Genomic DNA, 17,670 nt, shown 5'->3' on the forward strand with positions numbered 1-17,670 from the left:
AACTCCATTTACAATTTTCTAAGATGCAACAGAAGTATAGACAGAATCTGATTGGTTGCTATGGGCAATATCCTCTTTTTTATTTTTAGAAGCTTTAGTCAATTTAACCTTATGAGAGTGATAAAGTGAGGAGAGACAAAGGGGTCAATGTACTAAGCATTGGAGAGGGATAAGGCGCCAACTAACCTCTCCTAACAGTCACACCCTATAACATGGCAGTTAGTAACATAATGACTTTTACTTTATCTCTCTCCAAGACAGAGTACTTAGGGGGTTATTGAATAAAGTCTGTTGTTTTTGTGCTAGCCAGAAAAAAAAACACTTTAGTATTCAATAGCGGCCGTTTTCGGATGGTTTTGAGGTATTTTTCACCGCTGCAGATTCACTTTTTTTTTTAAAAGTCAAAACCCCATTGGCAAAAAATGACTAGAAAATATGTCTTATGTCCAGTGCCATGGCTCATTTCAGTAACAGTATTTAGAATGTTGTGATTGCACTTATGCAAAATTATTATTGGGTGGATTTATCCTTCAAAGGGCTTAAGAGTAAGTCTAATTTAATGACAACATTCTTGGTATAATAAGCTAGGTTGGCACAGTATTATGTCTATATCCTAAACAAAGCTAAAGCAGGGCAATGGCGTGCCACAGACAGGCAGGCAAGAAAGCTTTTCACCGATACATTAGAGAAAAAAACCAGAGAGAGGGTAAAGGTGGTAGTGCAGGGCAGGGGTGCAGGCATATGGGAGCAGGTATTTTATTAGTTATATCTTACATGGCCATAGAAGTTTTTGGTGACGGGGTAAATTTACGATGATGGAGTTCTACTTCTTCTTTATCACCTTCTAGAAGATAATAGATAATAATCTGTTTGGTTGCTATGGGCAACCAAACAGATCTAAGACCTATCTTAGATAGAACACCCATCTTAGTAAATGTCCCCCTTTGTGTCACTTATAGCCTCACCTACTATGCTGCTGAGTGAGGGCTGTCAGCATTTGGATTCTCATCCCATTTACCTGTCTGGGATTTGGGTGCAGCCTGCTACTGTTTGCCCAGTTGGGAAAGCGATGACAGCACTAATACAGTAGATTACATTAGTTACACCTCAGTAGATCCAATGTATACTTTATTTGTAGCAAAATAAATGAATGAAGGTGAAGCTTTAGAATAGAGGAATTAGGAGGTTCTGACTGGCACAGGGGTTACTTCCGTAGTGAACCCCCTGTAATTATGGATCAGAGTGTTAGATAAATAGACTCCATACAATAGTATCAGACATCTTGTCAGATCGCACAAGACAGAAGAGTGTCTTCAGCCTTGGTCATTTCAGGATCAGACGTTCTAATAACGGACAATGAACATTGGGTTCTTTCTATTCCACATTCTTATATATCTGTTATCACTTCCTCTTCCCTAAAGCCCCAATCCAAGCACCCTGGGCAATGTGGGCACCATGACCTCACTGAGGCAGATTTAACGGTTTCCTGCTTATATCATACACATTATATGGGGGGCGCTGGGAATTGCACTAGACAAAGACATAGTTGTACTAATTCAAATTTTCCCAGAGGCTTATGACAGCTCACAGAGACTTAAAGGGGAAATTCTCCCAGCTGGTTATCTGCCAGCATCTTTCATATGTAACACTCTCCTTTGTATAGTAACGCAGTAAATTAATTCAGATGTACGCACTCCATCATCCAACACTGTCTGCACTATGAGTAATGGTCATTTGGTGTTTAATGCCCTTCGTGCCGGGATTTATGCTATAAATAGTACTGATGAATTTTCTTACAGCTATCTCACAACCAATAAAGCAGTTCACAGGTGAATATATGTTTCCATTTAGTATATAGGTACTGCTTCAGAGTTGTACACAAATGCTAATGCAACCGCAAATTTGTACGCAGCCGCCAGTGCGGAAATATGTCAATGTTGCAACCGACAGAATTTGGATTAAGACTCTGACACAAACAGACATGGACCTTCTGAGTATCAGAACGGTTCCTCCGGCTCATTTAGAGGCCATCATCTCCAAGCACCGAGGATCTTGCTCTTCCAATGCTGTAAACAGGAAGTGGGTCGGACAATGCAGGCCACACTCATTCCAGTGTTTGCTATCAAGGTTGGATTCTGTGTCACCAAACCCAGGTATTTTTCAGGGATCCTTTCACATCAAGGTGTGACCTAGGTTAACCCGACCATGACTTGGGTTATTGTGGCGGTGTGTATGGGGGTGTTACGGAATTTGTCCTATAATTGCCATAGAGATCATTGTCCTCAGTAGAGATTTTACCAATCCAACCTGTAGTGATTGCACAAAACAGCTATGCAAAAATGTATTGTTTAAATGAAAAATGGTGACCATAATTAATGAAAAATGACTTTTGATGTACATAAACATGTATAATACCCGGAGATGAACTATAGATTAGGTAGGCTGGAATATTCAGTCATTTTATGAGCAAAACCTGTATACGTGTGGGTAATGGGTACAGTGGCAACAACCTTCATTTTCCCCCAAGTAACCAAGCTGTTTCTCTTAATAAGTGACAGGTATGTCCAATTTGGAAACCTGCCTTTGCTGGAGTGTACCTGCTCACTTTTTACCTGGGACCTCCAAAATGCTAGGAGGTCATGCCCAAATTGTATATGGGGGTTATTCTGGTTCACTCCTTCTGGCAAATTCCTTCTCAAAATGGACAAAACCATGTGCACTGCAGGTGGGGTAGATGTAACATGTGCAGAGAGAGTTAGATTTGGGTGGTGTTTTACTTCAAAGTGAGATCTATATTGCAGTGCAAAAATAAAGCAGTCAGTATTTTCCCTGCACAGAAACAAAATAACTCACCCAAATCTAAATCTCTTTGCACATTTTACATCTGCTCCCCTGCAGTGCACATGGTTTTGTCCATTTAAGAAGGAATTTGCCAGAAGGAGTGAACCAGAATAACCCCCTATGTGTGGGGCCCATAATTGAGCCATTGAGAGACCAGAACAACCATTTATCTGAAAGGCTGTAGCTATGAGGCCTATGTGGCAGATCTAGTTGTCGGTTTGTCCAGTTTTACAGTGAACATTTTTATTTTAGCCTGTAATCATCCCTCTTTTGCAGATAAAAATAAAACACTCACATAATAAATCTGACTTGGTGACCTGACCACACTGCAGTACAGAAACTTAATAATAAGACTACTAATGTTTCCCTTCCATGGCAAATGTAATACTGTTTGTAATGAGCATTCGCAGACAGAGTACATCTGTATATGTGGCCAAGTGTCTGGCTGTCTCTGCGTCTGTCCTCCTCTAACCCTCTTTGTCTATCATATGATGGCTATTATGTGCGCATTCTATAAATAAATATGGAATCCCACTGCAAGCGCCGGTCCAAACACACCACAGAGCAATGACTTTTCACTCTTGACCTACTTCCCTATATCGTTCGGCCTCAGGCATCACAGAAGTGTGTCAGTAAACAGAGAAAGGGATTACAGGTCAAACCAAAAATGGAACGAGAGTTTATCTGAGGTAGGAAATGGAGCAGCAGCAGCAGGAGCAGAAAATATACAAAGCAAGCAGTATGGATAGAACAAATACACGATTATACAGGACGTCCTGTCAGCCAGCTGACAGTCTGACATAGTGTGATGTACACCAGAAGCAGAGCTGGTGCTGATGAATTATACAAAATGCACAAATAATAGCTTACAGAGCAGGATATTTTAGGTCACCCAGGGTGAACAGATAGCGTGCTGAGAAGTAAACAGGGGTATTACTATGACAGGAGAGGACTGCCATACCTTTGCCGCACTCGCAGGCAGCCATTCTGTGATCACAGAACCAGTCACATCTCTCAGGCTGCCATATTTATCAGCGTTAACCCAGTGGCTCTATGATGCGCCCATAATTGACACCAAGGATTAAACGGCGGGGATCGCAGAAAACAAGTGATCCTCACTGTTTAACCCCCACGCCGGCCGTTCACCCTGTTCAACGTTCCGGGGAATCCTCGCGGTCAGGGAGCTCGCTGCATTTAGCCCTGAGTCTCATTGTTTTAGCGGCTGTATATGCAGAGGGGGAATCGGTGTATGCAGGGGGTCAGTTGAATACTGACCCTGCGAGCTGTGACAGCGAGCAGGCAGCGCTGCTCACTGTCACAGCTCATCAGCAGCATTGAATACACCACTAAGGGGGGTGTCTAAAGTTCACTTAGGGGCCCATTGATCATTGCATGTCTGTGGCTCAATCCCCTAAAATACCCATTTTCGGGAGTTAACCCTGTGAGTGGTGGCTTTTGCTGGGGCAGGACAAACCTACCAGGGCAGGTTTGTCCTGCCCCAGCAAAACCTACCACAGATCATTAGGAGACACCCCCCCCCCCCTCGCTCTGGCGTTAGTACGTCGGAGCTGCCCCAGCTGCCTGTCAATCATCACACAGGCGGCAGGCTCGGGATGTTTTGCGATGGCTCGGGAGGACTTGGGCGCCTGAGTGCTCCCGAGTCCCCCTGAGCCTGCCGCCTACATCACTGCTGCAAAATGTGAGGCGGCTGGCGGCTAGAGCCTGGGGGAGCGGCAGGGGTTAGAAAAGCTCCAATATACGATCACCGGAGCACAGGTGATTTAATTGCCTAGTTATAGACAATTAAATTCATACAGAACAAAGCCTCTCCAGCTTCTTGATCACCTTAATTCTCAATCACCCCCCCATCTCCCTATATCTGCAATCAAATGTTGAAATGTTGACACCCCCCCCACTTGACCAATGACTGCTGCCTATTCTTCTCTCCCATCATCTACCACCACTACTGGCTACAAGGGTTCTCCTTCCACGTTCTATCAGGTCTCTTCCCTAGCACACCATCCATCCTCCTAGCAATCTGATATGTGAGGAGAGCCTTATCTTTCTACTGTCTCTATAGAATGATGTCATCTGCAGATTATAGATATCTATTACTGCAAAGTTGTAAACCGGTGAATAAAGGTCTTGTCTGATCACCTGTATCATATGTAATCTTGCTGTGTGTTCCATAGACTATATACATGGTATTATGCCATCATATAAACAAATCTTTTCATCAGCTGTACAGTAAGTGGATTCTCTTATACCCCTTTTCCATCTGCAAGCCGGGTCACACCCAGGATTTTGTACCCGGCTACAGCCTGGGCGCAACCCGGTTTGCAAACCCATTCACACTAGAGTCCCCACCTGGCATAATGCCGGGCGGGTGATGTTATTGGGAGGTGGGTTCGGGGAGGCGCTGGGAGAAGAGAGCATCTCCCAAAGCCGGCTTTTGCACTGTAGTGAACGGGACCCGGGTCGCATTGACCCTGGTTACGCGTTTACACTACACAGTGACCCAGGTTGAACCCATGTTCAACCCTGGTCGCTACATGGGTAGAAATGCCGGGTCTCACGACCTGGGTTATTTCTCCCAGGGAGCGTTTCAACCTGCCTAAAATCCCGGGTTTTGCGCGCTCCCGTGCAAAAACCCAGGATATTTAGGCTAGTGGAAAAGGGGTATTAGTGAATATCATTATTAGTGATATTCAGGAATTATCTGTGTAATCATCATGAGACCTTTACAAATGTCGGCTAGTTCTGGTTCAAGGCATGGTTACTGCTAGTCGCGCCTCGTACCCTCATGTGCCCTACTAGCAGGGATTTGTATTTCCACTGTGTATTTACACCGCAATGGAATCATTCAACAGACAAGCATTAGGTCTACAGGCATTCGGTCGACACCACTAGGTCGACATGCATTAAGGCTGATATGACCGAAGGTCGACATGACTGAAGGACATGGGTTAGGTCGACAGGGTCATAAGGTCAACATGGGAAAGGTCGACATGGGTTTTTTTACAGTTTTTTTACCCACATGTCGACATGGACACTGAAACGTAGCACAGCTATGCTCGGCACGCTATTTTATTCTCCTACCACACCCTAGTGCATGGTAGGGCATGAAACACCGCCTGTCGGCACATGTCAGATATTAAAAACCAGTCAAAAAGTCCATGTCGACCTTCCCCATGTCGACCTTATGACCCTTTTGACCTAATGACCTGGTCGACCTAACCCATGTCGACCTAGATGTGTGGACCTATTGCTTTTAGACCTAATGCTTGGTGACCCAGGGACCTTATCCCTTTACCACCACAGCACACAATGCAGACATCATACACCACCACAGCACACAATGCAGACATCATACACCACCACAGCACACAATGCAGACATCATACGCCACCACAGCACACAATGCAGGCATCATACACCACCACAGCACACAATGCATACATCATACACCACCACAGCACACAATGCAGACATCATACACCACCACAGCACACAATGCAGACATCACACACCACCACAGCACACAACGCAGACATCACACACCACCACAGCACACAACGCAGACATCACACACCACCACAGCACACAATGCAGACATCACACACCACCACAGCACACAACGCAGACATCACACACCACCACAGCACACAACGCAGACATCACACACCACCACAGCACACAACGCAGACATCACACACCACCACAGCACACAACGCAGACATCATACACCACCACAGCACACAATGCAGGCATCATACACCACCACAGCACACAACGCAGACATCATACACCACCACAGCACACAATGCAGGCATCATACACCACCACAGCACACAATGCAGACATCATACACCACCACAGCACACAATGCAGGCATCATACACCACCACAGCACACAATGCAGACATCATACGCCACCACAGCACACAATGCAGGCATCATACGCCACCACAGCACACAATGCATACATCATACACCACCACAGCACACAATGCAGACATCATACACCACCACAGCACACAATGCAGACATCATACACCACCACAGCACACAATGCAGGCATCATACACCACCACAGCACACAATGCAGACATCATACACCACCACAGCACACAATGCAGGCATCATACACCACCACAGCACACAATGCAGACATCATACGCCACCACAGCACACAATGCAGGCATCATACACCACCACAGCACACAATGCATACATCATACACCACCACAGCACACAATGCAGACATCATACACCACCACAGCACACAATGCATACATCATACACCACCACAGCACACAATGCAGGCATCATACACCACCACAGCACACAATGCATGCATCATACACCACCACAGCACACAACGCAGACATCATACACCACCACAGCACACAACGCAGGCATCATACACCACCACAGCACACAACGCAGGCATCATACACCACCACAGCACACAACGCAGGCATCATACACCACCACAGCACACAACGCAGGCATCATACACCACCACAGCACACAACGCAGGCATCATACACCACCACAGCACACAACGCAGGCATCATACACCACCACAGCACACAATGCAGGCATCATACACCACCACAGCACACAACGCTGACATCATACACCACCACAGCACACAACGCAGACATCATACACCACCACAGCACACAACGCAGGCATCATACACCACCACAGCACACAATGCAGGCATCATACACCACCACAGCACACAATGCAGACATCATACACCACCACAGCACACAATGCAGACATCATACACCACCACAGCACACAATGCAGGCATCATACACCACCACAGCACACAATGCAGACATCATACACCACCACAGCACACAATGCAGACATCATACACCACCACAGCACACAATGCAGGCATCATACACCACCACAGCACACAATGCAGACATCATACACCACCACCACAGCACACAATGCAGACATCACACACCACCACAGCACACAATGCAGGCATCACACAAAACCACAGCACACAATGCAGACATCACACAAAACCACAGCACACAACGCAGGCATCATACACCACCACAGCACACAATGCAGGCATCATACACCACCACAGCACACAATGCAGGCATCATACACCACCACAGCACACAACGCAGACATCATACACCACCACAGCACACAACGCAGACATCATACACCACCACAGCACACAATGCAGACATCGTACACCACCACAGCACACAATGCAGGCATCACACACCACCACAGCACACAACGCAGACATCATACACCACCACAGCACACAACGCAGGCATCATACACCACCACAGCACACAATGCAGGCATCATACACCACCACAGCACACAATGCAGGCATCATACACCACCACAGCACACAATGCAGACATCATACACCACCACAGCACACAATGCAGACATCATACACCACCACAGCACACAATGCAGGCATCATACACCACCACAGCACACAATGCAGACATCATACGCCACCACAGCACACAATGCAGGCATCATACGCCACCACAGCACACAATGCATACATCATACACCACCACAGCACACAATGCAGACATCATACACCACCACAGCACACAATGCAGACATCATACACCACCACAGCACACAATGCAGGCATCATACACCACCACAGCACACAATGCAGACATCATACACCACCACAGCACACAATGCAGGCATCATACGCCACCACAGCACACAATGCAGACATCATACGCCACCACAGCACACAATGCAGGCATCATACACCACCACAGCACACAATGCATACATCATACACCACCACAGCACACAATGCAGACATCATACACCACCACAGCACACAATGCAGACATCATACACCACCACAGCACACAATGCATACATCATACACCACCACAGCACACAATGCAGGCATCATACACCACCACAGCACACAATGCATGCATCATACACCACCACAGCACACAATGCAGACCTCATACACCACCACAGCACACAATGCAGGCATCATACACCACAAACAGCCACATGCTCTATCTCCCCAGTGTACGCTGCTGCAGAATGTTGCGGCACAATCAAACAGTGATACTGTTATAAATGTATCCAATATGACCACCATTATTCACCAGCTCATACCGTCATATTGGGGGTCCGAACAATAGGAATGTCACTGGGGCTGTAATGAGTCTCTGTATAATTCATGTGTATAAGTTGTCTGCAAAGCAAGCATAAAAACAGAAGGTTAATCCATATAGAAACATTATGGTATATTATTTATTTACAGTTTCTTACATAGCGCAGCATATTTGGTTGCACTTTACAAGTGGAAACAGTAATAAAACAAACTGGGTGGTAACAAAATGACATAGCGGTAGGAGGGCCCATACATATATATATACTGCATATGCAAACATTAATGTCTACTGGTGTGTACACACGCGTACAATGTGCATGAGATTTTGACTATATAGTCAAAATGGATCGCATGCAAATCACATGGGTTTTTAACCCTTGCGATCAAAATTGTATGCAGATCGCATGCATGCCGTGCGATGTGATCCCGATGCGATCTGATCGCATTGCACGGTACTTGAACAGTGTGTACACACCATAACTTTGTAGATATAAACAGGGGAATCAGCATTTGCTGGTCTGGAGTGATATTCATCTTGCAATTTCACCAGAATCTGGTGATATTATTCAGACCAGAGGTATAAAGGGGCACATTTATCATGGATTGTATTTACAATGCGATCTGGGTGGGATATTACTGCCTAGGATCGCATTGTAAAATGCATGCTGGGACAGGACTCTGAAAGGAGCCTGTCCCTGCAATGAGCTGAGCCGGGCGCCAGGGGGGTCTGCACATGCACATCCAGTGCTGACCCGCCGCTAACCGCACTGCCCCGACAGCAGTGCGTAGCCCATAGGCTACAATGGGCTACCACCATCTCAGAATGACGGTAGCCCAGGAAGCGATGCGCTGCTGCCTGAAACCTATGGGGGTCCAATCTTGCTTACATATGCAGAGCCCACTAATAAAGCCGCCTATAGGAGGTTATTGCTGTAATCCTCTTCCTGATCCACGCAGAGCTCAGGGAATTGTTAGGAGTCCATTTTACTGAAATAATGATGCCATCCCTATTATCGCCACATGGCACACTATGGGCATTATTCTAGTTCACTCTTTCTGACAAGATCCTTCTTAGATGGACAAAACCATGTGCACTGCAGGTGGGGCAGATGTTACTTGTGCAGAGAGAGTTAGATGTGGTTGGGGTTTTACGTCAAAGTGAGATCTATATTGCAGTGTAAAAATAAAGCAGCCAGTATTTACCCTGCACAGAAACAAAATAACTCACCCAAATCTAATTTTCTCTGCACATTTTACATCTGCCCCCCCTGCAGTGCACATGGTTTTATCCATCTAAGAAGGATTTTGTCAGAAAGAGTGAACTAGAATAAGGCCCCGTGTTAGCTTGATACTAGACATGCCCACATATAGTTTATTGACCAGTTGTGTAGACCCTTTTAAGATGGATTTAACGGAAAAACCTGCTAAATATGTATTTCACCACGTAAATATGCACCATTTCACTGGGTATTTGTTTTTTGGGTTGACCCTATTTAGGTCGATATGCATTGGGTCGACCACTGAAGGTCGAGAGGGATTAGATCAACATCTGAAATAGGTCGACACGGCTAATGTAGACAGGGTTGGAAGGTTGACACAAGCATTAGGTCAACACGTGTTGTTTTGTGCCGAATGTCGACATGGACACCGTCAAAAGTGTACCACTGCACTCGCCATGCTTCGGGCATGCTATTTTATTCTCCCATCATGCCGTAGTGGATGGTAGAGTATGAAATACCACCTGTCAGCCATGTCGACTTATTTCAGGCGTCGACCTAATCACTGTCGGTCTTCAATGGTCAACCCAATGCATTAAACATTAAGGGCCAGATGAATCAAGCTTCAAAAAGTGATAAACAACCAGCCAATCAGCTCCTACCTGTCATTTTTCAAACCCAGCCTGTCACATGACAGGTAGGAGCTGATTGGATGTCTGTTTATCACTCTCCATTTTATCACTTCTTGAAGCTTAATACATCTGGCCCTAATACATTTAACACGTCATCTGCAAAAGCCAACATGTTGTAAGTTCTCAACTCAACGATTCCAACCCAAAAATAATGAATCAGAGATTTTTACCATGCTGGATTTTGCAATTCCCCAGACAAATTGCTGATCAGATTGCCGATTGGCGGATTGGAACACCATCACTGGCAATCAACCCACAGATGTATGCCGGAAATTGAGCAATATGTGGATGCATGATATCAAATATTTTAAATGTAATGGAAACATGTTCTAGCAGACTAAATATAAATATGTACAATTGCATAAAGATTGGTAGAAATGTTATACTTGGTCTTAGCACATGTAAGCACAATACTTATTTATAACAAGTAAACAATAATCAGTTTCACAAATGGCAGAAGCCCATGTTTAGAAGGAACTGATTTATAAACTCGGTACTTGTTTCCTAGAACGGCCACAACGATTTAGATCGTTGTGGTCGTAAGATAAAAAATCGGATCGATCGCATCGCATGCGATTTGGTCGCATACGATGCGACCGATCCGATCGACCGATTTTTCACCCGATTTTTTTTTTTTTTCACCTGATTATTTTAAATTGCCCCCCCAAATGTTACTAAGTGGGCTAGACCCCACGATAGACGTCAACCCGAAGCGTGGCGAGCGCAGCGAGCCCGCGAGGGGCGGCGGTGCGCGTCCTCCGACCTTTTCATTCCCCTACTATCCACTAGGGCGTGGAGTGAGAATAGAATAGTGTGGCGAGCGCAGCGAGCCACCGAGCCCGAAGCGTGGCGAGCGCAGCGAGCCCCGCGAGGGGACGCGTTTAACTTCACAGGTATACGCGTCCCCTCGCGGGGCTCGCTGCGCTCGCCACGCTTCGGGCTCGGTGGCTCGCTGCGCTCGCCACACTATTCTATTCTCACTCCACGCCCTAGTGGATAGTAGGGGAATGAAAAGGTCGGAGGACGCGTACCGCCGCCCCTCGCGGGCTCGCTGCGCTCGCCACGCTTCGGGTTGACGTCTATCGTGGGGTCATGGCGGGCACATAAAAAATGTGAAATGGGTCATATTTGGCCATTTCACCTTTTTTATCATTTTACCCTATGTGAGATGGACTTAATCAAGTCCATCTCATCTTGTGCCATTATAATGGCACAAGACCGACGCGATCCTCCCGATTTCAATGTTAAAATTTTTTTTAACATTGAAGTCTATGGAAAAATCGGGTCAATCGGTCGGTCGCATCGCGGCCGATTTTAATTGGTCGCGACCGACCGATCGACCCGATTTCTGTCAATCAAAGTGAAAAAATTTTAAAAAATCGGCCAAATCGTGAGGATCGTGTCCCTTAATTAAGAGCCACGATCACTCACGATTGTGGCCGTTCTAGGAAACAAGTACCATAAACTCTTTCAAGGTGAATCGGTTAAAGGATGATTCAGCTCCACAGAGGTATCAGTTACTGTAATAAATCTTATTAGGGGGATGGTTGGCATTGTCCTACTGATTGCACTCCAACTATGATTTGTTAGGTCACCTTGTCATGTGACTAAACACAAAAAATAGAGGTCAAAACTCTTCACAGAAGAAGATATGGGGCATATGTCATTGGGTCCGGATTGCATGAAGCTGGCTCGTTTCAGACGCTTTTTTCTTTTCTTTGCCTTGTAAATGATTGTTGCTTAAAAAAAAATTAGACATTGACCCGAATACATATGCCCCGAAGACATTGATCTGAAGCTCACAGACTTGCTTAGTAACAGTGCCAAGTACAATAGCTGTGCTCTCTCTGTCTCTCAACAGAACCAGAATCTGTTATCAATACATTTGGTGTTTTGTTCACACAGACAACATAAGATGCATGTTGGGATAAATTGTGGGGTTGGCTCTCCATGCAATAACCAATGATGATTATTGTCCTTAAGTAGGGGAGTGAAGGGATTTCCCCATTTCATTCTAGTCAGGTGCTTACTTCATAAAACACTGTGGGGCAGATTTATTAAGCTTGGTGAAGTGATAATGTGGCTGGTACTTTATCACCGGCCAATCAGCTCTCAACTGTGTAGTTACAGGCTTGGTTTAAAAAATGACAGGTAGGAGCTGATTGGCCGGTGATAAAGTACTAGCCAATTTATCACTTCGCCAAGCTTAATAAATCTGCCCCTGTGTTCCCTGCTCTACAGGCCTTCTGTTGTACATCTCAATCATTTGGGTTAGGGTATTTTTCCTAAAGGACTCCTGGCCTTTTCAGATTGTTTTGTGGTCACGTGGGTGGCCGGCTGTGGTTCTGTATGAACCAGGCTGTGATGGGAAAGTGTGTTTCTCAGCAGCCACACGTGGCTCAGTTTGACCCCTTTTTTTTTCTGACCTATCAAAGTTTTGAAGTTTGACCTATCTTTGCAAGGAGAGACCTTGTTTGCGGAGGCATCATGACTATGACCAAATAGGAGGAGGTGAGTCTTCCATAGCTCAGATTGCATCTGAGGGGTGTGTGTGGGGTTTCAGTAGTCCCCATTTGTATAAATGTATTGGATATAGCTGATTGGATCCAGCACAATCTTAAGGCCTCCATACATTAGGACAAGTCGGACCCAATTCACCACCGAGCCACCCGGCAGCTCCCCGGGAGGCTCACATACAATTGAGGACTTGATGTGCCATTTTTTACATGTGATAAATCACATGCGATTTATCACATGTAAGAAAAACAAAAAAAGGGGGAGCTGCAGGGCGGTGCGGAGCAGTGGGGGCGGGCGGAGACAGCTCTCAAATGAGTGGCCGGTGGGGGTGCCGGTGAAAAAGCAGTGCCAGTGGTAAAACAGTGGGGCAGGCTGTCAGTGTGCAGCGGTGATCAGTGTCCACAGCACCGCAGCGGTGATCAGTGTGACTGTGTCCAGCACCGCAGCAGGCGGTGATTGGCTGAGATAGAGCACTCTCAGCCAATCAGCGGCTGCGGATCCTGTTCATATGAATCAATAAAAGCATTGATGGTGGTTACACCGCTATGTTGTGTAAAAAAAAGAAGATTATGGGTGAGATTTAATAGAATGAGAGATTCAGAACGTGAGAGATTTGGTGAGAAAATTTTCAGTTTTTTTACAGCAGCAATCATCTACACTTCAAAATCAAACTGGTTTTGCAGTGTAAATGATTGCCGCTTTAAAAAAACTGGAGATTTCTTATCAAATCTCTCTTTCTGAATCTCTTATCCTATTAAATCTCACCCTATATTTCCTATAGAAAAAGGTAAACATTTCAGGTCATCATGATGAATAAAAAGGTTTGTGAAGGCCCATACACACTGGGTGACTTTGAGCTGAAAGCCGCTCAAAACAGCAAGTTTGAGCGGCTTTCAGCTCAAAACCGCCCAGTGTGTATGGCCCTGAGATGAGCGCTGAGCGCTGCTGCTCACTCCCGCATCATCATCATCGCACTGCGCTGTGCAAAGCAATCCTCCCTACGCTGATGTCGCTGTCCATACATGCATAATCGCCCAGTGTGTATGGATCTTTAGGCAATTTTCATGCCTATTTTGCCAAATTCACTTGGCGCTCAAAGGGTTAAGGTGTTCTGCCTATTGCATGATCATAAAGAATTGGGCGCATTAAAACTTCTCCATGACATTAACATTTTAAAGAAGAGAGCCACCATAAAATAAGTCTTCCATAAACCATACAGAAGCATTCTAATACAATCATAGCATGTAATGAGGCCAGATGTTCCATAGCCCAGTACATGACATCATTTGAATATAATTAAACCTATCATAAGTTCTGAGATTGTTGAATAATCAGTTCTTTATTCTGTTTTGCTTACTCGCTGTATTTTTTTTGTTCACTTTCTTACTTCCCTCCTTCCAGATGTTATTCTCTCGGAAGCTTCTGATAGATAATGTCATTAAAAGAGTGTAACCCCCCCCCCCCCCCCCTTCCCCCAACCCTCCTTCATCCTATCTGTCAGTGCCCACCGCCCGGGAGGGGGAAGGAGTCTTAGCATATAGGTTTAATTAAGCTAAAAGCATGAGGGATGTCAGAGGGGAATATTGAAGCTGAGAGCTTTAATGCTTTGACTGCAGGATCTATCAGACAATGAGACCGTGAGCAGGGTTAGTGCAGACAGTGTGATGTCACAGCAATGACCTCATCACCCACATCAGACAAGGACATACAGACTGACAGGTGAATCAGGTGGTGTCCTGTAGCAAGCACAGCATACCAATGATTTAAAATGATTTTATGCAATGTCTGATCACATGAACTCCGAGTCTTACCGAATGGGGACAATGCTAAGCATTTCATTCACCAGCACCACAGAGATGGCCATCCTTTGATGGAGGAAGCACAGTTGCGCATTCCATACACTAACATCATTGGCTTACATCAATCATGTGACCGTACAGAAAAGGTAAATCTCGCAGTCCAGAGGATTTCCTCACTTATAAGACTTTCTACCAGTCCCATGGTTATGCCCTGGAAACTGCCAAACAAACATATTTCCAAACTCTCATTTCTGCTCAAGCTTCTAACCCAACACGTCTTTTTAATACATTTAAATCACTTCTCAACCCTCCATCACCCAAGCCACCAGCCACTATCTATGCACAAGATCTTGCTTCCTACTTTAGGGATAAGATTGACAAGATCAGAGATGAATTGGTATGCTCTGACTCAGTTGGTGATCTGCTCAATTCCCTACCTGAGCCCTCTGATACATTTACTTCATTTGACCCCATGAATGAAGATGAAGTATCTGCACTTTTCTCTTCCTCCCACTCTACTACTCTCCTCTTGACCCTATACCCTCACAAATAAGTAAATCTCTGTCTCCTGTGCTCATTCCAACCTTAACCAAAATCTGTAACCTCTCTTTCTCTACTGTTGTCTTTCCTTCATTGTTCAAACATGCAGTTATTACTCCCATTCTGAAAAAAAAAACAGAATTCTAACCCAAGCTCTCTCTCAAACTACAGCCCCATCTCTCAACTTCCATGCACCTCCAAACTACTTGAAATACTTGCCTACACTGGCCTCACACATTTTCTTAACTCGCACAACTTGTTGGACCAGCTTCAGTCAAACTTTCATTCCCAACACATTAAAGAGACAGCACTGCCTAAAGTTGTGAATGATCTGGTCACTGCTAAGTCTAAAATCCACTATTCGCTACTAATTATTCTAGATCTCTCTGCTGCTTTTGACCACGCACTTCTCATACAAACACTACAATCCCTAGGTCTTAAGCTGGGTACACATATGTACAATTTCATTTTTCTTGCGACCGTTCGATCGACCGAATACACGTTCGACCGTCCAAAACATACGACCGATCTGCGCGTACACATATGTACAATTTTACTTGCGACGTCCGATGTACTCCCGTCCAAACAATCGCAAGAAAAAGATTGTACCACGCGTACACACTCTCCCGATCTGGCTATTCGCACGATAAAAATGCACACAACATTATCATAATGGGCTGGATTAAAAGAGCATACCAAAACCAGGCGTGATCACAGAACAAAGAATCGTTCGTGTAGTACAGTGAATAGAGCCGTGACTATTCAGATCATTGCTAGCTGTACAGGATATACGTACGTACGTTTGTCTATCGGTGCATTTGGCCCTTTTTACAAACAATTTAATTATGAGCTTGAGGAGAAGGAAGGCTCGTGTGTGCATTTTTGCTGCACCTTCTTGGTTATTTGGAGGCCAGCAGCATGCACCTTAAAATGGTGTATGTCGTGGAAAGCAGTCTCACGGCAGCAATGCATCACATGTGAGCAGGCCGGGATGTTCCCATGTGATGCGTTGCTGCCGTGGGACCGCTTTCCACTACATACACCACCATGTTCCAATGTGTTAGATGTTTTTTGGGTGGGTGGGCGTTCCTGCTACACCTTCACGTGGCTCTTATGTCATGGCAAGCACCTGTATGTGACACTCTGTTCAGGTCCGACCACCGTTTTACCTCAAATAAACAAAGTGTTCACAGTATTTTTTGTCAGTATTTCTTAATAAATGTTAAGTGTTTATGCAGAACAATGAACATCACATATCTATCTATCTATCTATCTATCTTCTATAACTATATCTGTCAGGAATGCACACACAACGATTATTTATTTCAAAAGGAATGCACACACAACGAATATTCTTTAACAGCATGGCGCGGAAAGTACGGGGGAGAAGACTTCCTGTTGTTTACATGCTGCGCTGATGGAGGGATGACGCAGCTAGTCAACACCCACATGGGCGTGCTGCTTTTGGGAGGAATGATCGCAGGAACGGGCTGCATATCGATCGAACGTGCATACACATGTCACTTTTCTTTCGATATGGAGCCGTCCTGTCGGAAGAATATTAAGCAGCAAAGAACCTGCGACCGACCGACCGTGGACGGCCAAGAGCGTTTTTGGCCGTTTATCGATCGCAACGAAGGGATCGGGACTGCGTACATATATATACAATCGAACGGCCGTTCGTCCGCAGAACGGAAGAACGGCCCGACGATTGTACATATGTGTACCCAGCTTTAGACAAAGCCCTTTCTTGATTCTCATCCTACCTATCTAACAGCTCCTTTAGTGTTCGTTTCTCTGATTCTACCTCCTCTTCACTACCTCTTTAAGTTGGAGTATCTCAGGGTTTTGTTTTAGGTGCTCTGCTTTTCTCAATCTATACCTCATCTCTTGGCAATCGT

At 45.3% G+C, this 17,670-nt stretch overlaps 1 protein-coding gene across 2 annotated transcripts in view; it reads right to left on the bottom strand.

The window, feature by feature from the left end:
* Nucleotides 1-17,670, bottom strand: part of ADAM19 (ADAM metallopeptidase domain 19) — a 69,961-nt gene that overhangs the window by 37,974 nt on the left and 14,317 nt on the right. For both annotated transcript variants that reach the window (XM_083181708.1, XM_083181707.1), the window contains exon 4: nucleotides 9,007-9,085. In XM_083181708.1, the coding sequence (XP_083037834.1) occupies nucleotides 9,007-9,085 (79 nt within the window). The remainder of the gene's footprint in view (nucleotides 1-9,006; nucleotides 9,086-17,670) is intronic.

The sequence above is a fragment of the Crinia signifera genome, chromosome 4, assembly GCF_055691185.1.
Source record: "Crinia signifera chromosome 4, ASM5569118v1, whole genome shotgun sequence".
Classification (NCBI taxonomy): Eukaryota; Metazoa; Chordata; class Amphibia; order Anura; family Myobatrachidae; genus Crinia; species Crinia signifera.